General features: G+C 35.9%; 1 protein-coding gene across 2 annotated transcripts in view; it reads right to left on the minus strand.

Annotated features, from left to right (window-relative positions):
- Positions 1-3,584: 3,584 nt before the first annotated feature.
- The window catches only part of HS2ST1 (heparan sulfate 2-O-sulfotransferase 1), an 86,257-nt gene continuing 68,130 nt past the window's right edge, over positions 3,585-21,711 (minus strand). Inside the window, exons 2-7 of one of the 2 annotated variants that reach the window (XM_087719343.1) lie at positions 21,365-21,603; positions 16,931-17,016; positions 10,904-11,048; positions 8,234-8,331; positions 6,875-7,032; positions 3,585-5,446 (exon numbers count right to left, since the gene is read on the minus strand). In XM_087719343.1, the coding sequence (XP_087575469.1) occupies positions 5,220-5,446; positions 6,875-7,032; positions 8,234-8,331; positions 10,904-11,048; positions 16,931-17,016; positions 21,365-21,603 (953 nt within the window). In that variant the 3' untranslated portion in view covers positions 3,585-5,219. The remainder of the gene's footprint in view (positions 5,447-6,874; positions 7,033-8,233; positions 8,332-10,903; positions 11,049-16,930; positions 17,017-21,364; positions 21,604-21,711) is intronic. The other variant, XM_087719344.1, reaches the window with a different exon arrangement.

Consider the following 21,711-nt stretch of genomic DNA (forward strand, 5'->3'; position numbering starts at 1 on the left):
ATCAGTTTAGAATTATTCCCAGAAATCATTAGGAGAGATGAAAAAAAGATCTTAACCATGATTTGCTCCTATCAAGCCCACCTACAAAACCCCCCTTAGAAATAGAAACTCCAGAGACGGTTGCTGGAGAAGAGGAGGAACAGAAGAATGAAGAAGGGGAAACACCTGAAAGCAGCCTCTCTCTTGATCCATCCTTGCAGATGGACATTGAACATCTCAACTTAGAGGAAGACTATCCTAGGTGAAAAAGAGGAACTCAGTCAAAATGATGCTGCTGAAAAGACTGAAGAGAGCGAACCACATATTTCTCAGGAGATGGAAGATAACAGAAGTCCACAAGGTATAATTAGAGATTTGCACAGAAATAGGTTTACTAGATGCAGAGTAGCTGTTGTTTCTATCATTGTTTTTCAACCTTTTCACAGATTGCACCACGTTTAGGACATGGCAATATTCAAGTGTCAATCCTATATGCAATCAGGGCCAGTACTCACATTTTGCCTGAAATGCAAACTATTCTCTACAGGGATATGTCTACATACTTATCAAAATGCCATGTTTTTGAGATATAAAGAAATCAGACCAAGATAAATCATTTCAGAATTTTGTCTGCCTTTAATAGAACACATAAGCTGTACAATTCAAGTGAAAAACACACTGAAATCTTTTAGGAGGAGAAAAAAAAAGTACAATAACATGGCTGCTTCACCACGCACACATACTCTTATAAATAGGGATGTGGCTGTGTTCACAATTAACCAATCTCATTCAAATGTGACATTAAATAGCAATCAGTACACACTTGCCATCAATTAAAGTGATTCTGATCCAGCTCATATGAAGTTCAGTTGTTGTTGGATTTGTCTGACATTTACTCTTACAGCAACAGCTGTGCCAGCGAAGAGATTCAAAGCATCAAAAAATCTTATTGTACTACATGTGACAACAATCTCCTGTATTATTCATATGTCTGGCCTGTGGGATTAGGGTAGCAAGAAGGAAGCCTTTTTTAAATTTTATTTTACAAAGGAAAACATCCAAGCCCAGCTAGATTTTGCAAAAACTACAGTACACTAAGTCTGGCAAAAGAAAGCATGCAGGAAAATGTGTTATCTGATGAGACTAAGGTTGGATTTTTGGCCATAATTTGGCCAAGTCGGACAGATTTATGCGCTTGTGCAAGGAAGTGTGGGTAAAGATTTCCAGGGCAGGATGGGCGGTACTGATGTGCTCCAATCCCAAAGGAGTGAATGTCATAAAATCCAAAGGTGCTTCAACAAAGTATTAGTTTAAGGATGTGCAAACTTAAAACAACCATTTTTTTTATTTTCCCCCTAAAAGATTTCAGTTTGTTTTTCAATTGAATTGTACAGCTTATATGTTAAAGGTGGCAAAATTCTGAAGTGATTTATCCTAGTGTGGTTTTTTTTTTACATCTCAAAAACCTGGCATTTTAACAGAGGTGTGTAGAATTTTTATATCCACTTTGTGTGCAGCAAAGAAGAAAAATCTAGACTTTATATTTGTAATTATTTAAAAACATACTTAAAAATCCTAAGACCAAAACACTTTTTCATTTTTACAAGTCTTTCTGTAGATTCCCAGAACAGGAAACAGTGAGAAAAGGGTGTTTATTTTTAATGCTAATTCTACCATTAACAGCCTTTCATGGAACACCTTAGAAGTATACTAGATCACATTATATTGTATGTCCTATTGGGTGATGGGTCATCAATACAACCTGAAGATGCCAATCCATGCCAACTTCTACTCTTGATTTCCTGATCTTGATAGGGAAGATTTGAAGACAAACATTGCCCATAAAATAGTCTAATTTCCACATGGATAAGGGCATATAGAATTGAGCTGAAGCATATTCCTATAGATCTTCCATAGTTACATTTTTAAAATTCTTGAATAAGCTTTAAATCTTCTAGTCATTGCAGTAAGGCATTTCAAATCAAGCCTGAGTTTGACCCAGCCTTTTGTTCCTGTATGCCTGTTTTTACAACTATATTCAAGTTTAAGATTAAAAATGAGACCTCAGCCACATTAAATCTCCCCCCCCTCCCAAAAAAAGTATCTTATTTGTCCTTGTTATACATTTCATCTCTTCCCCCCCACAAAAAGCTCAGCTAAACCTTCCGTGGATTCTAAATGGAATATCCAAAAACAGCAAGTGATTAGAAGAAAAGTATTTAGGGAACAAGTAAGTCAATTATTGTAGCAAAAATCAGAGAATGTTAACTATTAACTAACGAGATAACGTAGTTCTTTAAAGATCAAAGCTCTAACCACCCTCTCCTTGTCTGGGAAGATTCAAACAGTACTGCTTTAAAAATTCTTTCTAAATGAATAGAAATTGGCCTTTTAAACTATGCTTTTAGTTGTGAAGTAAAATCATAGTCAAACAGGCTTGTCTAAGAATATAAATAATTCATTAATAAAACTTTCAATACTGTTGAAATGTGTAAACTACATCCTGCTTTAATTAATTTTTGTAATTTGTAAGTATATGTCAAATGTTTAGAAGCCTATATTTTACTTTGTAAACATTAAGAGCTTTATTCAGTTATTTCTTTAAAAGGGAATAAAATGCAGATGTTTTTAAGTGTAAGATGCAATAGCAGTGTTGTGGGTCTCAAAATACTGTGTTTCATTTTAAATGCAATCATTTTTTTAAAAAAATTTCTGCCAATATCTTAATATTGCAGCAACTTTTCATACAGTTTCTAGCACTAAATAGTTATATGAGAAACATTATTTTCCCTACATGGAGTACTATAGTATCCGATGATATCTCATGAATCCAAATATAATTCATTATGATTTAAGTTAACTAAACTAAAAGATACACATCTGCTACAGCTTGCTTTCAAAACAAGCATTTAGGAAATAAAAAAGGGCCTTTCCACCCACTTGCTGTATATTTTACAATATGCCAGGATAACCATATGCATTCATTCACGATTGAATCCCAATGTATTCAATTAGGGCTTAATTCCAGGTAACCTTAGATATCATTGCTTGAGTCTCTAAAATGCACCTGAAGTAATAAAGATACACCTAAAGGCAAAGCAGCTCATATCTAATTAGTAGGCAAACACTCTTTCCTTTAAAACACATCCACATAGTGGAGAATCTGCAAGGACGGATACCCCATGTAATCTGGTTTTTGGAAATAATTTGCAGTGTCACATTTATATCTTCTTGGTGACACAAGCTCAGATTATGTTGCACAACCCCTTGTTCTGAAGCAGAATCTTAAATTCTCTTCCCAGCATACAAGGATGGAAAACAGGCAAACTATATAACCATTAGCCTGGACAATCAACATTTTTGTTCGCCTGTCAACATCCACACTTAAAGTTCCTAAGTTTTAATATATTTTAAATAGTCTAGTAAGAATTACTGCATTTTCCCATAACTCATTCAGCTGGACTAAAATGGCCATAAAACAGTCAGACTTATGGTAATACAGTGAAGTAAAATAATCAGCCGTTGTCAACTAAACAAAAGCACACTGCGTAGGAAAGCAGTGCCATTTTAAAATCTCTCTTAAGAAGTAGTCAAAGTAAAATATACATAAAGGTAAAAGCTTTACTTAACAGTCTCATTACCTTATTATCACAGTTATTGTGTTTTTGGCATTAAAACATTCAATTAAAGATAGAATCTGTTTTGTCTGTATGATAGATACACACTTTTGATAATGTTTTCCTCTCAATAGATCTACACTTTTAGCACTCTACTGAATGTGAAATCCAAAGGCTGTTTTTTAACTGATTGTTTTAAAACTTTTCAGACCTTAATGCTATTTTTTTAAAAAAATCAAGTAGAACTGTACACCAACAAGGAATTTTAAGAGCCGCAAGTGTCCTTGATTTTTGTTTAAAATATAGCATTTCAGAATGTTAATTGCTAAACAATCTCATTTGTGTTGTAAGGTGCTAACTGCGGCAAATGCAATTTTACTAAGTAACATAAGGCAGTTCAATGATTATACAGTGATATCAATTTCTTTATATCTCTCTTGGCCAGGCCACATGCATCAGTTTTCCTTTTTCCTTTTAATCATGATAAAAAGATGAAGATTAAGTTGTTTTGTGAAGAAGAAAAAAGAGATTCTGAGCAGAAACATTGTGTATTTAAATTTGTTGAGATCACCGAAGGATGTTTCAGTGATGTCCAAATCTTAATTCAAAGTGGGCACTTGAACAGCAAATTAGATTGTTTTTACTTTTCATCTAACAAAATTGGTGCAAATACCCATTAAACAATTTACTTCTAACCTTTTGGTCCAATACGTAAAATATGCATTATTTACAGCTGTTTTCTCCTTTTGCAAATGCAATGCTTTAAAACACATTGTAAAGCACCTTAGTAAAAATATTCTACTGGTAAAAGTATCTAAATAGGAAAACCCTAACCATACCACAGGCTCACTGTTTGAGTCAGAATATGGATTTGCCAGTAGTTGTTAAAAATACAAAGAATTCATGTAACATTGATACAGAATCCATTATCTGTTTTACACTGAAGTGTAGGCAAAACCTAACTTCTTAACAGTTTTTCCAATGTAACACGGAGGTTCAAAAGATATTAAAGAAATACTGAGTGATTTTCAGCCTTTTTTACAATATTACTATAGGATTTGCTTTTAAAAAAAAAAACACTGGTGACCAGTTCTAACTTCTTAAAATGAAAATCCATTATTTATAAATTCGGGCACGTCCAGCTGCATCATTTCTTAGAAGGTGAACATTCCAACGAATGTCAGGTGATATGAATTCACAAGAACAAAGCACAAATGTCGGCCAGTTATTTATATTATTCATAAGTGTACACAACCCAAATTTCCATCTTGAACCAACTCCTCTCTGCACTGCGTTAGATAAAAGAAGCTGTCCTATGAATCAAGAAGACAATAAAAGGAAGTTTTTCACCTAAACTTCAGCTACAACTGGTATGTGCTTAATTTCTGTAAATCTTTGTGCAAGGTCTAGGTAATAACCTTCTTTCAGAATATTAAAGAAACTGAAGTTTAAACTTAGAGGTGATCAACGTCTAGTCTTCAGCTATCTTCTTCCAGCGACATACAGTGCACTCTACCGAGCTCAAGATCAAAGCACTTCAGTGGATTTATCGATCATCTACAAATTGGTGCTGAGGACGTGACCACAAGGTTTGTTTTCTTAACCTAAAAATATGCATTGTCCTTAGTTCGATTTGGGGTAGATCTTTTCATAAAAAAAGTTTTGTGCCAGAATATATAGCTCTCCATCTTTTTCTCGAACGGCATGGGCTCTCACAAACTGAAATTGCTCAAGAGCAAATTCATAGAACTCGTTCTCCATTTTCCAGATTTCAGACTGCTGGAGCTTTGCAATGGTTTCTTTTGTGGGGAGCTTCTTCTCTGTTGTTTTCCTAAGGTGAGACTTTTTACCTAAAAAAGAGTAATAATCACAATTTCATTGGGTCGTATTGTAACTATTCTCAAGACTGTCCAGCATGGACCATAAAGTTATGCAAGCATGCAGAGTGTTGTTGTTTTGGTCTGCAAGTTTCTAAAGGGATATGAAAAGTGACAATTTTTGACCAAGATTTATTAAGTTTTGGGAAAAGAGTATCAACTTTAAGGGGGGGGGGGGGAAACAAGGAGTTGTATTCTTGTCATTGCTAAAGGGATTAATTATTGAAACCATAAAGATGGGGTGGCTGCAGAGAACTGCATTTCTTCTTATCACATTCATTTATCTATTTCAATCACGATTAATACTTAATTAGAAATTCAGCAGTACTGATAACACAACTAATAAAAACCCAAAGCAAATTGTGTTTGGGTGACATTTGTCAAAATATAAATATTTTAGTTTAAAGTATCTCTTAAGAGGACAAATTATAAAAATGTATCGTAAGACTTATATGCACCTAACATATAAGCTATACTATGGTACGGTATATACCATATTACATTCTCACTATCAAAACTAGCTCCTTATGTTTCACTCTCTAGCCATAATTATGAAATAATAATGTCAGGCTACAAAGTACAATGAACTTAAAGCAAATAGTAAATATGGCTCCTATTATATGGTGTGAAAAATGTTTAAATTCAAAACAGTTCTGCTCTACTGGGAACAGGCGGTTTCAATCATTTGTGGAGTGTTTTAAACTTGAGGCACTTCCAACAGGATTAAAACAGTTCATTTCCAATAGAAAACAACTGTTTTTCAGCTTGACACATGGTGTTTCAAATTTGACATACATACATGCTTTGAAGCACCTTTTCCCCTTTTACTCTCAAGCACTGCACAGCCCTATTACATATAGCTGGAAACCTAACAGTATGTTTGCTATCTAGTCTAATCCTAAAGGTGATTTGGTTTATTTCCTAATACCAGGGATGAAATTTTACTTTCTTTTTTCCAGTAATACACGATAAGTCCCCGAAAACGTGTAGACCTCCTTAAATGATGATGAAAAAGTTAGGTCTACAGAGCATAAAAGGTTATGGCAAAGCCATTTACGTTTCATTTAGTTTTCAGCAACTAGTAAAATAAAAGATAGATAAGTATTCAGATACAAAAGGGAGAATTGGAAAAAATCAAACCCCCGTACAATCAAAATGCCGTGGTCTTCAATTTTGCTGAATCACGCCCAAGCCAATCAATTCAGCAGAATTTGCAAATTTGCTGTGTGTATAGTCTGTGCGTAAAACACATTTCCAGTTTTATGCACAGCCATAATGCATAGCTTGTAATTCTTTCAGGAACGGAATAATGAAAATCTCAGAAAAGATGTTTGTGCTTTCTCCTAAAAAGAAATGCATGCACGCAGAGAGACATGATGTAGTTGAGGGGTGATGAAATACCTGTTCGATATAATTCTGTAGCACCCCTGAAGAAGCGAGGCAAAGCTGCCTCCAGCAACATAATGAAGTCTTCAAGCTCTTCAGTAACTCCCACTAGGAAATATTCATTAATCAAGTTGTATTTGGCTTGTTCCAAAGCCCATCTGCTTCCCACATTCCTAAAATGATAAAAAGTAATTACAGGATGGTTTTGATGTCTGCCAAGAATTTTGGTTCCCTTCATTTAGATATTCCAACACCAGGCTAAAATAATGGCTAAGCTGTTATCTTTGCACAGGCAAGAAAACAAAGTTTCAGCCACACACATTTTTAATTTCCTTTGCTTTTTTTCTCTGCTCCCCACTTTTTACTCTCTTCATTGCCTAGGTTAGATGTCAAAAGATTTACAGCTCTGATTTCTTAACTTTTTGATGGCGCAAATGCCTTTTTGAAATGTGCTCTGGAACAGGCAAAATTTTGATGTTTTACTAAAACAGCCAAGAGTATCGTTTTGATTCTGATGGAGGGGAAAAAGATTGAGAGAACATTTGAGTTGTTCAACAGTTTTCCACAATAACCATAGAATATTTGGATTTTAGCAAGTCTACATTGTAAGTAAAAACAAAGAGCGTTCCTATTATCCTTTTCATCTTTCCTATTCTCTTCTATTATTGGTATCTTGTGATTATACTACTTCATTGTTTGTATGTACGCTGAAAGCTTATGCACCAGAGACAAATTCCTTGTGTGTCCAATAACACTTGGTCAATAAAGAATATTCTATATTCCATTAGCATTCAGATGACATTTATTACTCAGGAAGTAGTTGCTCATTCCTTGCACTGAATAAATTGTCTGAAGAAATTATCATCAACACATTTACATACAAAAACACTACTGGAAATTGGTTATACTTGAAGTGACCTCCAGACACTATAAGTTTGGGACATTATCACGACAAACTCCTCTTGTTTACTCCTTTTTTCCTCACTGATAAATTTACAATGCAGTAAGTTTTTAAAAATGTAATTCAATTGTGCCTTATTTCTAACAGTGAAAATGAAAAATAAGTTTAGCTCCTTTGGACAAATACTTGTTAAAGCCAATACCAAAATCCCCACTTCCTCTTAAACAGTTTTTAATTGGGATAGTCAATCATTGACAAGCAAGTTTAGAAAGGAAAGGGACGGTTTAATTTGAAAATGGTGCATAATCATCTAAAGCATAATTCCTTGAAAGATGAGCTACTTTTGTAAATTAAGGCTCACCATCATCACCACCACCAGTAGCCCAAATTTAAATTTCTAGTACCCATTCTCGTTAGTTCAATCAATATAATATAATTAAGGATAAATATCTTCTGTAGTGTCATATTCTTACCAGCATTCAGAGCTATGCCCACAGAAAAATGGTATTTGAAGCCAGAGTTTCTCCGGAGCACAATCTGAGCCTCCAGCTGCAACACATTCGTCAAAGGTCTGGGGGGGAAAAAAACCAAAGAAACTCAGAAGTATGATATAAACCTCTTTCTTACATATGAAACTTTTCAATACTTTTCATATTGTTAAATAAGGAATATAAGAACGATAGCAAAAGATCTCATTTCTACAACTATATCTGCCTATAACAACTATGCTTGCAAGTCAATCTCTATTGGGTTCCAACTGCAGATACATTTCAATGATACAGACACTTGTGAAGCAAATGTTATCTGTGGACAGAACAGAAAAAACTAGAAATGAAAGTTAAAATGGCTCCTGGGAATATGAATAAAATGTGTTAATTTTAAAAATGGTTTATTTTATATTAGCAGGAACCAATTTGAATGTATTATATTTGTTGATTATAAAGATTGCCTGTTTGTAATCAAACCATACTATTGCTACTGCTGCTGGAGTAGATTGGGCTGAAAGTTCTGAAACCTCCTACGCAAAAGTTAACTACTTAGTACTTTCTAATACTACTGGAGCAGAATCCAAACAAATGTTGTAGAACAATTCATGCTTCATAACCAATGCAAAATCCAAGTGGCACAATGGGTCTCATACGAGTACCACCAAGCAAGTGCAAGTGTACATCAGCAAGAAATGTGTGGTCAGGAAGAGATTTGAAGACAGCATTAGTTATAGGTGACTGATCAACTGGATCACAACCAACTTCCTTCTTGCTAAGAAACTCCTTAGGCATTAGAGCAAGAGTAGGGCCTCTGGACTGAATTATCCAAGTAATGCTACAATAAAGGGTCTCATAAGTAGACTGCATCTGGCTTAAAGGGAAAGGGAATACAGTTAACATGGCACCAAAGCAAAAGAAAGACACAAGCAGTCTGGCTGAAATGGATCCATGGATTGCCGTAGTGTTCCCGTAACATAAAATGAAGACCCAGCTGAGGGTGCCTATGATTTACACGGACCATGTTTTGTTTATCTAAACGGCAGGAGTATTATCAGTATACACATACTCTATATACACTGCTTCACATACAGTAGTTATGAAAAAATAGGCGAAGAAGGCTAAACTCAATGGGACTGCACAAAAATGGGGCAGGAATAAAATCTCTTCTGTACTTTGTTTCATATTTCCTGGCTGGATTACCTATTTTTTTTTATTTTGATTGATTTTATTGTATTTCTATGCTGCCCTATTCCCAGAGGGACTCAGGGCGGCTCACAAACCAAGTAAGGGGGGGGGGGATACAAACAGGAAAAAAAAAGACAACGGACAAACACCACACAATTTAAAAACAATCAACAGCCACACAATTCGAGTGGGGACAGGAACTCATCAGCCCCAGGCCTGTCGGAACAGCCAGGTTTTAAGGGCTTTGTGGAAAGCCTGGAGGGTGGTGAGGGTCCGAATCTCCATGGGGAGCTCGTTCCAGAGGGCTGGAGCAGCCACAGAGAAGGCCCTCCTCCGGGTGGTAGCCAATCGGCATTGGCCAGTGGATGGAATTCGGAGGAGGCCTAATCTGTGGGATCTAATCGGTCTGTTGGAGGTAATTGGCAGCAGGCGGTCTCTCAAGTACCCAGGTCCAATACCATGAAGGGCTTTATAAGTGACGACTAGCACCTTGAAGCGTATCCGAAGACCAATAGGCAACCAGTGCAGCTCGCGGAGGATAGGTGTAACGTGGGTGTACCTATACTTGTGGGTCCAAAAGTTTAACCTAATTGCGTTCTGAGATGATAGTGATAATGTCTCAGAATATTCAACCCCAAAGTATGAAATATTATACTGGGAAGAGATATCTATATTACTTGCAGTTTGAGGAATTCCAGTCCATGGCTCTCTGTAACACATGGCAAAAGTTTTATGATTCAGCATTAATTGGTTGTAATATTATCCCACCAGGCTCAGGTTAATGCCAAACAATTAAGAATATTCACACAATTCTTAATAGACTGCACTCTGCTCATGGTAAGAAGCATCCATATATTTGCTCAGAGAGGAGAAGGTATCAGAAGTGTCCTTAGGGGAGGGCCAATAACACTGTTATTGCAGTGTGCTGCACTGTGTAAACTCCATCTTTTGTGCATGCTTCATTACAGTGCCCACACATATAAAAGGGAAAAGGATTGTCTTGTGCCACCTTGACATTATTTCTATGGTTTTGATAAAATCTCTCATGCTACAGATGCTTGTGAAAGATATCTTCAGTTAGTCTATACATATTAATTTCTTTACTTGTCAGCTGGCGAAAAGGCAAAGCTAAGAAATCCAGGGAAGAGGCTGGACAAGCAAGTATGTTCACAATTAACAGCAGAAACTTCTAACATGAGATAGCGAACCTAAGATCTTCAATAAAGGATTATGGGGAAATAACAAAAGAAATATATGGAGGGTTTTTTTTTAAAAAAAAGAAAAAAGCTCATTCCTGCGCTGATGAACAGATGTTTTTAAAAGATCAAAAATTTTCACAGAAAACTCTTGTGAATGGAATGAGAACTTTTGCTCCAATTTTGGTTTTGAACATTATGGTCTTATGTTTTTCATTTAGTTCATAAATTACATAGTTAAAACTAAGCCACAAAGAAAGTGAACAAGATATACTTTTACTTTTTTATCCCCTTGCTTTCGCCTTCGGAGTCCAGGCCTGTAATCATCACCAAAGCGCAGGAAGTAATAATAAGAAACCAGCCGTTCTATAGGGTCTCTTATGACATTGATGTATATTGGTTTCTTTTTAACACCAAATCTGAAACAGAAAAGATAATCCAATTGACAAATCAAAGCATTTCCTGCATGATGTAAAAGTGGATCCAATATCAAGTTTATTTCAAAAGCGAGTTCCTCTCCCCCCCATATTAATGTGTTCAGGAAAAAACAATAAGCAGACAATACGTTTTCCATTTCAAGGGTCTTTTAAGAAGGTTCACAGTCGAGATAGTTTTCAAAGGAAGGTCACCAGACCTTATCCTAATACGTTCCATTTTGGTGGATTTTAAACATGCATATTTGATATTTACATATAGATACTTACTTTATTTTGTCTAACAAGTATTATCAGTAGAGGTCTTGTCTGATACTTCTGCTTCCAACAGATGCAACCTTTTAAAACTATACTTTACAACAAAGAAGTTAATGCAGCTGGGATTACTATAATGACCAGATGGAGGAAAGGTATGAGAGTGAGGGAGGCACTCAGAAAGAGTTTGATAAAGTCCTCCTTTTAAAAAATTGTTGCAGAAATGATAATTAAGCTTGATGTATACTGGAAGCTGGAAAAATTAGCTATATTCAACAGAGGAAAAACCTGATAGGATTGGATTGAGCACAATAGTTTTGTTATTTCATTAGCACCTTCTCTTAAGGAATGTATATAATGTTTTGTGAAAATGTCTGTGTTTCTGTGTTGTGCAAGTCTTTGACTCCTATAGACTGCCTGGATAAAGTCCCTGAAATCTCTAGGCAAGATTGCGGAAGTAGTTTGCCACTGCCTCCCTCCTAAGGCAGAGAGAGTAGGTGTCTGGTCCAAGGTCACCCAACTGTTGTTGTGTTCAAGGCAGAACTTAGTACAAAATAAAGCTTTCATCCTATCGTGCATACAGGTAGTCTTTCACTTACAACCGTAGTTGAACACAGAATCTTGGTTGTTGAGTGAAGTGGTCGTTAAAACGAGGGATGTGACTACCATAATCTTGCCTTTTCCAGTTGCAGTTGTTAAGTGACTGTACAGTCATTAAGCAGAGCACTGGACAGAGGTCCCGGCTGTGGTGAGACTGTCCCCATTTTCCCGTTGTAAGAAGAATGGCCAAGAACTGTCTTCCATTGTCCCAGAATATAGGATAGGTGTGTGCTAAAGTGGAAGTTAGATTATCATCTAACTGGAAATACTAAGCAGCAAGTTGGATTTTTTAAAAAACCTAAATGGCCCTTTACAAGCTGTTCTGTGAAACATTTCTCAAAATTAGCTTGTATCTTGGACATTTCTAATAGAGTTCACCATTTCCCACAAGAGGTGGGGAAAGTATTAAATGCTTTGCAGTAAGTTTAACAGTGGCCACAAAACTGTGCAGGTCCAGAAGTGTCAAGAGCAGACCATCCAGTCATGCTTTGGCTGTTACTCTTGATTTTGTTGTATGTATTAAGTGCTTCTACTACATTTGTTGTATGTATTAAGTGCTTCTACTACATTTATCATTTTGTTCATACTAGAATTTGTCGCATGGTGTAAATGCAACAAATACATTCTAAGACTAAAGCTTCTTTTGTAGCGAAGGAAAAAAGAGAAAAATCAAGGTCTCTCTTGAACATGTTTGTTTCTCCCTTGACTCAAGCGGAAGTGCCAGTTACTGTTCTGCACGTGGGAAGGCAACACTCAGGAAAGAGGAGCAGAAGGGAAACTTATTGCTACAATTAATTCTTCCTATATTTTATGTCCTCTTAGGGGAGGAACAGTCTAACATGTGTTTTTAATGTCATCTATGAATGTATATAGCCAACACAGAAAAAAACAGGTTTGGCTTCAGTAGATGGGAAAGATGAATCAGTACTGTTATGAAAAAGACCCAGAAGATATCAAGATCTCTTAGAATTCAAGCACGATAAAATTTAAACACGAAGAGAATCCAATCAGTAAGTTTATATTTCAAAGAACATGAAAGCAACAAAACTGATTTTTTTAAAAAAAAAGTTCTTATACATATCAACTAATTATCTTCTTTGATAAAATTTCTACAATAAATTTTAGCACAGCTGTTGCAAAACTTTTAAACTTCATTTAATTTTGTATGAGTGCATATTGAATCAAAGCACTAGGGGAGAATTTACTAAGGAAGATAAGTAAACAGTATTCAGAGACTGTATATTTCTGCTCTCAAAGAACATCACACCATACCATATGTTATTCAAGAAGAGCAAATACTGCACTATTATTTTAAAAAACAAAATCACAAATATAAGGAAACAAGCTATTTGTCAACATCGAACTAAACCTGGCAGAAGCCATTTTCCTAGTTCACACGTTAAGGGAGGGAGGAGGCGGTTGGAATGCTTTGCTAGATGCAACATAGATTGTTCTTGTGGGAACCAAGGTCATCTCCCAGGTGATGGGTGTGAGGAGCCCGCTACCTAACCTAATTGTCCAATATGAGCAGTGACCAAGGGGTTATTGCTGGCTCTAATTATGCTAAAACCGCGGGACAGATTCAGAGTTTCTACTAAGCGTGCCGATATGCTGTACCCAATAAAGAAGTTCTTTGAGGAAACAAGTGGTCTAGAATTTCTGGTTTGCCTGAAATCGTTAGTCAAAACCTTGACACTATTTAGAGGGCAGGTACAGTCATTTAACAAATGAAAAAACTTGTGTAACACAATCCTGGGGTTATTGTGATATTGTTTTGTTGACTTTCCTAAATAAGAGATCTCAAGTTTCAAACTACGAATAACGTATTGAATAAAGAAATGCTTATACAGATATTGAAAAGGTTATTATTTCATTATATATTCAACACAAGAGATACACAATTTGGAAAAACAAGGTAATTGTATAGTCAGGTTTCTTCTTTGAGACTGAGAATAGGCAGCTCTTTCTTGTTATGTAATATTTCAACCTTTGTCTGCCATTGCAGCATTATGTGATACTATGTTTCGTTAGTACATATAATATAAAGTTTTTGGAGGTTGCCATTTTTACATAATTACCAAATGAAACAGAGAAAACATAGGGTAGGGGACATACACACAGACACACACACACACAAAGGCATTTTTTCTTAACTTGCTTTTAAAGGCTACCATGTTTTCAAGGTTAAGCAAAATTGAGAATTAAACAAAGACTACAACATATAGGAGCCGTGATGGCACAGTATTTAGAATGCAATATTGCAGGCTAATTCTGCGGTTTTCCAGCAGTTTGATCCTGACCGGCTCAGAGTTGACTCAGACTTCCATCCTTCCGAAGTTGGTAAAATGAGGACCCAGATTGTTAGGGTTAACATGCTGACATTTGTAAATCACTCCGAGAGTGCTGTAAGTCTAAGTGCTATTGCTATAAGCAGAAGGATCTGAAGAAAATATGAAAAACCTATCATATTCAACCTAAATGCCTACTATTCTTAAAACAAATGTTCAAACAGAAATTTTCATGCACTAGAAAATAGATCATATTCAGACATTATATGCCAATCCTCTGCTTTCCATCTCAGACATTGTCAAAGTACAGACAAGCATCTGTGTAGGAATCGGGGGGGGGGGGGGGTGTCCCAAAATGATGCAAGTTGTGTTGTAGCACTGCAATGCAAGCCCTATTCATTTTTCTATGTGTGTTGCATACCATGTACCCGCCCTAAGGTGTGGGGTTCCTGGCTTAATGCTATTCTGCTTTAATCACTCTGATAAAAGCAGCAAAAACCTGTTATGTTATGTTTGTTATGTTTATTTCATTTGTATGCCGCCCTTTTCCCCCGAAGGGGGACTCAGGGCGGCTCACAACTCAAACCAGGGAAGGGGGATACAGACAAATTAACAACAACACAAAACAATACATAATTTAAAAGCGCAACAATCATACCATTCGAGATAGGGGCACGGTTCTTTAGCCCCAGGCCTGTCGGAACAGCCAGGTTTTAAGGGCTTTGCGGAAGGCCTGGAGGGTGGTGAGGGTGCGAATCTCCACGGGGAGTTCGTTCCAGAGGGTCGGAGCAGCCACAGAGAAGGCTCTCCTCCGGGTACAGGGGGACCCAAGGTACAGGGGGACCCAAGCAACAATGCTTATTCCCCGCAATCTATTTTAATTGCTCAATACACACTTTTTAGGGCAAACTGCTTTATACAAGATACAGCAGGAGGTTAACTAGCATATAAGTAGACATTTATTGTTTTGACTCAGAGAATGGACTGCACACATATTCCACCTTATGCTACCCAAATTTATTTGGAGTGCAATTGCCAAACACTGAGTCAGCAAGACTGTAAGTGATATTAAATGGAAAATTAAGCATTGTAGTGTCAAGACATTGTAAATAAGTAATATTTGTCAAAAGAAAGAGAATCTGAAGTCAATGAACCAATACTATTCTTGCCTATTTTGTAGGTTTAAACAGCTGACCATTGGACCTTTAAAGAGAGGTTCTCTTCCCATAGTTGGAATGTTACACTTAAGGACCATTTAACTAGCTCAAATAATAGCACAGATAATGCTACACTGAATAAAAGGCAACTCGGCCATTATATAAACATGGAGGAAAACATTTAATGCTAAAACTAACCATTTCAGTTCTGTATTTTTTTTTTTAGCCTCAAGTCTGGAGCAGCTGAGATTTTTCACAACATCCACTTCCACTCAGAAATCCTTTGAGGGGAATAGGCAGGCAATCCTAACATTTGAGGATCAGATGATAGTTTAATGCCCCTTGTAAAGTAAACTTCAGACTGCTGGGGAAGCGCCAATGACTGCATTAGAACAAGGAATTGGCAAATAAATTAGTGCTTCAAAATTCCTCTTTAGATAAAGGGGAGAACCTGGGATCACCCTTAAGTACTCTATATTGAAGCTCCTTATAAGGAAACTGCACAATGATTTCTAGCGGGTTTGAGAGCTCCTGGAACCAAACGAAACTCAGCTTTGCCCAAGCCAGGGTTGAGAGCATTCAAGTGGACACTGGGTTCACCCACTTCCTTTCTTAATCATTTCTGGAAATTGTTTATTAACTGCTTTGGGGCTATTAAGAACTTTCAGAATGACAAGTTTCAACATTGAACCTGGTGTTTCTCCTTCAATCTACAGGGAAAGAAGTTTCATGTAAGTTTAACAAACTTTGAATAAATTGTTTTGAAATAAACAGCAAAAAGATAATTAAAACATTGCTTTTAGAAAGTTACTAAGGGGCCAGATGGATTGAAAATCAGATTCTGAAATTATAAGGATCCTTCTTGTGTTTAAAATCATATTAAAATATATAGGAAGATGTAGAAGAATTTTTTGTTGCATTTTTAGAGAAAATAAGTTGCTATGTAAAAAGGAAAAGAAAGGAATATGAAACCTATTTATTTACTTAAGGTTAAATATATACCTTCTTCTTTCTGATCAATTTTAATGGACTTTTACTGATTAGGAGTAAATGATGGTGCTTTACAACTTGGTTATTGTCTTGAGATAGGGGAAAAGAGATCCTTTGTTAAAATGTTAAGAGAAAATAAGTTATTAATGTCATTTGTACTTGTATTTATGATAGGGATATATACATACATGTGAACACACACACATACATATATACACACATTCAAGATTTAACTTATCAGGAAAAATAATTTCTCTGAATATTCAGCTATATGAATGTGTATCACTTGTTTTTTAATACAGGCAGCATTTAATACATTCTTGTCACCAAAAGTCTGAACAGGGCAAGGATATATTAAGAAAATGAAAGAGGAGGTTGAGGCAGAGAGAAATCAAACTGGAAGGAGAAAACCGGTCTTCCCAATTCTCTGTACGGTGCAATTTTTGATCTTGACCATTAGAGGGCAGTACAAACTAAAGTGAATCATGAACAACTGTTACATTATGAAAATTTCAAATGATAAAGAATGATTCAAACTCAAATTGGTGCAAATTGAATTATTTGTTGTGTAGCTTACTTTGCAAAATCCAAGAAAGATATATGTCCATGATAAAATCCTGGTTTCATTTCTTTCCATGAAGTTACGTTCTTCACAAAACGTACCTACAAGAAAAAGGAAGATTTTGTTTAATGTTTTACAAAACAAAACACAAAAGTGTGTGTGGGGGGTGTGTGTGTGTGTGTTTGTGTGTTTGTGTGTTTATATGTATGATGTATTCATTAGAAAAATTATTCTACTTATTTTATATCCCCCAGGAATTCAAGGATGAACAGCCAGCTTCATCAGTATTTATTATGGACAGAAAGCTGAAAACATTGAGATATGCTAAACGTGGCTAAGTTTTTAATCAGGAATGTCTTATACTTCATATTCTATCATAATATTTTAAATAGTCTTTGCTATAAATATTAGTCAATGTATATACAGTATTTATTATATTAAGTTTTATATTTAGGTTCCATCTTTTCGTAATTAGAATGCACGAACTATGAGACACTGGTAAGTACTGATAAGAATAAAATCTCCAAGTCAGGCTAAACTCCTGGCAACTTCAGCAATACTTCAATTACTTTTCTTGGCAATTTCATAGAAATGTTCTTCAAGGTCTCATTCTAGTCCCCAGACCTGGAGTTCTGAGTTGGAAATTACAATATATTAGGATTATTGCAAGTATTTGAAAATGGTGTTTTAAAAAGTTTGCTAGTGTAAACAAAGGATCCGTCCTTAAAGCATTGAATCAGCTAGTCAGGGGTGTCAAATCTGTGGCCCGCGGGCCAGATGCATCACCCACTGGCCACGCCCACCCACAGTTTAGCGAAGGGGGCGTAAAGTTGCAATACGTCACGTTGTTACAAAAGAGGTAAAGTTGCGAGTTCAACACCTGTGAGCAAGATCCTTAGGACAGCTTACATGGCTGCTTGAGACTGTCCTACTATCTGCACAGAGACACAGTATTGGTCTTTCTGAGGAAGCTTCATGAATTTGCACACAAATACATAATTTGAAAAGTGAAAGTTGGACAAAAATTGATAAAACCGGAAAATCAGTATCTGTAATAATCTAATATTGTACTTTCAGAAGTTGAAACTGTCATGGAAAAGAAATAAGATAAAGCAGACATCTTTGTGTTATTCTCATAATGTATCAAGATAATATATAATTATATTTCTAAAACAACATTCCTAACACAGTGTTCATGGTTTCTGGAATTTCTCACAGCTGTCTGGCAAAATGACTTTAGCTATTGCTGAAAAAATACCAAACATCTGAAGTAAGCTGTATCTTGACCTTTGGGGAAGGAGATTGCTTTAGGGAATGCACTTAGACAAAATTGTCAAGTCAAAATAAAATGGGAACTATTTCAATTGTAGAATGTTTATTACATTCCAATACTAAATTCAAGTGCCGATTCCCAGCATTATTATTAACAAAAGAATCCGCTACCAACTTGCTCAGTAGAATTGCAAGTTTGAGAAAGTACCCCCCAAAATGATCATACAAATCTAGAGATAAATCCATACCCAGCACAATGAGAATTAAGCATACTCAATAATAACAGAACATAGATATCAGAGGAGAGAGAGAGAAAGAAAATAAAACAGGTAGGATGATAAAGAAAGTTGAATTCTAGCTCCCCAACATCCTGACCAAAAGCATTCCTTTTAGGAAGCAAAGAAATATTTTCTGCCATTTGTGATTTTCTAAAGAGGCAGAAATTTAGCAGCCATTTTTTATTCTATTTTGGCATAGTAGCAACAGCTATGTCTCTATACATATTAACAATAGCTATGTCCCCTATGCTATGTCAAATGAAACAGAAATATATGATAAAGAAACCAAATTTTATTTAATTGCCCTCTAACAATATATCGCAAACTGTTGATAAAACTCTTGATTGATTTGATATAATATCAAATGTATCCCCCAAAATATAGATAAATGAGGTATATTAATGAACATTCAAAGTTACAACCCCCTCTCCCCCCAAAATCTAAATATGAATCCTTTCAAAGTTACAACCCTCCCTGCAGTGCTCTGGCGGTCATTCCCCCTTACGACCGCCAACAGAGACACTGCGGCATACCCTCTCTTGCTGCCCTTTCAGGCCCTCAGCACTGGGCTTTCCCACCATACCAGGTTTCACTCACTCCTACCGACCCCAACTTGTCACAATTTGCTTAGTTATCTTTCGAAGATATCCAGAGCTCAGGGAGCCAGGATTGGGAAGGCCGTTCCTTGCTGGGCCCATTGCTTCTCTCACAATTCTTCCGTCCCCAGTGCCAGGCACATTAGTGTTACACTAGCGTTCGGGGAGTTAAGAATTCATGCCAATTTTGGTCCATTGCCACCCTTAGCTTCCTGAATGCCAGCATAAGGCCTTACGTTAGAATGGCTGGCGCTTTGAGAACTAAGAAGAAATTGTGCTGATTTTGGTCCATTTTGGCCTTTTCCTCCTCAGTCAGCGTAATACTAGCCCTATGCTGGCATTTGGGGAGATGAATATGAATTAAATATGAATTAAACAATATGGGCTACAATAGGCCTACTGGGTAATGAAATCCTATCCTACAACTGACCTGTAAGATCTAGACATAGCAATGACACTCCAAACATTCCAAATCTGACAAGCTAGATAAATATGAAAAATATTAATCAAATCTCAAGGTCCAACGGGTCATAGATCCTGCCAATTATTATTTCAGTTTCAACAGACTCATGGAGTATCAGTTCCCAAGTGAATCCAAGCAGTTTAAGTACAAAGACCATGAATACTAATGTGTGACTTTTTAAAAAGAAAAAGAAAAAGAAAAACTGTGCTATGTTGTTATTCAACAGATGCATCCAGCATCTGCATGTTGAATGAAAAATCCCAGGAAAGTAAATTGGAGCAAATATTAAACTGCCCATTCAACATTCTTAATATCTTTTCTAGGGAAAATCTACCATCATAATAGCAGGTAAGTACAAAAGACTTTATCTGTAGGCCTTTTTTAATACTAGTATTTTTGTCTATTATCTTGCAGTAGTAAGTAACCGAAGTAACAATTAATGTATGTTGGCCTCACTATATTTGATGGCAAAGCCTTTCATGAACAGAGAACATTCATTTGTCAATTATTCAGGATCATATGCAATTCTGAAAGTATTTCACCACTACTTTTCTTTCATATTGTTACAAAAGTTATCACACACATACACACACTTGGGGTTGTTCGGGTTTTTTTGGGGGGGAGAGGAGTGTTTGAACGGGAGATTTTTTCCCCTAAAAGTTTGTTTAGGAAGGTCAAAAAATATAAAAGGATTTCTTCAGAACATTTTTTCCTGATACTTAAAAAGAAAGTACTCAAAAGCTATTTTTGAATTTCTGACATATTCAAACTGTTTTACATTTTGAATCCAGGTGAGTTTTTTTAGAAGTGAAAGATAGAATAAATGTATCTTGACAGAGAAAAGGCATCAGAAATCCTACAGGAGAAAAAGTGAAAATTGGGAGCTTCAAAAATTATCTGAGGTACAAAGAATCATATATGCTCAGAAAAACATGAGAGAATAAAATAATTACAAATTTCAAAATTGCTGACAAATAAGACAAAGTACAAGTGCAACATTTTACTTTAATGATGTATTATTTCATTACACATGCATATTGGGATTTGAGCAAAATATGTTGCCAACCTGGTTTTCAGGGGAACTGCTGAGGTTCCCAGGAGTGCAATACATATTTAGGCAAAAAATAGTAATTCAGCATATTTCCATGAACATAAAACTTGCCTTAATAAAGTCCTTCTTGATCAGCCATAAGTCAGATAATCCTTTTTGCTACCCTTGATAGCACATAAAGGGACATCGTATGGTTAGCATTATTAAGCCAATTATTCTTCTAGAATTTTGAAAAAGAAGGCCGAAGGGTAATAAGACTGACTAAGAGAGAAGATGGAAAATGATCTGAATATGAATCAGTCAATTCCATCAAGAGATTTGTACGGAAAAAAAGATATGACCCAGTTATGAACAAACAGTGGAAATAAAGGTTTAAGCCACTAAAAAAAAGGCAAGAAGTTGAATCTGATATGAAAACGAAAGAATGACCAACTGAAGTAGAAAATATAGAAGGAGAAGGAGAAAAGTTAATTCTGTTTTAAACAGTGAGAGAATGCCCTAATTTACCACATAACAAATACCTATAATGGTTTAACCATATATCATACCTACCTTTGCCTTTATTCAAATTTAAATTCAATGAAATTAAAATTTAAGATAAATCAGATATGAAAACTTCCACTCTAATTCTAAGTCAGGATTTTATTAGAACCTATATTTTGCTGTTCTCCACTGGGAATGAGACATCACCTCTCTCACACACAATGTTGTATGATTGATAGAGAAAAATCACAAGAAAGATTAATCAGCAATGCAGAATATAATATCTTAGCTATATTGGTAACTTACTTGATCTTGTAGAGACATAACAGGATTGTTTTTGGTTGTGTTGATATGAAGAACATGATACTTATTCCTCGCACAAAGATCATATGCAATGTTTGTGAAAGATGTACTTGCAGTTTTAGGTACTCGGTTGTAAATAATCACTACATCATCATCTTCATCTGGGATAAGATCAGATCGAGAGCCATCTACTGTATGGCGCTGCTCTATTTCCCGAACTTCGTGTTTTGCAATAGCCCTCTCTGTCAAAACAAAAGACACAACAAAACAAATGCATTTTAACTTTGCCATTTATTATTAGACCAATTTAATTTCAATTTGCTTTTACTAAGAGATGGATTATATGGCTA

The sequence above is a fragment of the Thamnophis sirtalis genome, unplaced genomic scaffold, assembly GCF_051295495.1.
Source record: "Thamnophis sirtalis isolate CommonGarterSnake01/CBP01778 unplaced genomic scaffold, rThaSir2_p1.2 scaffold_7, whole genome shotgun sequence".
Lineage (NCBI taxonomy): Eukaryota > Metazoa > Chordata > Lepidosauria > Squamata > Natricidae > Thamnophis > Thamnophis sirtalis.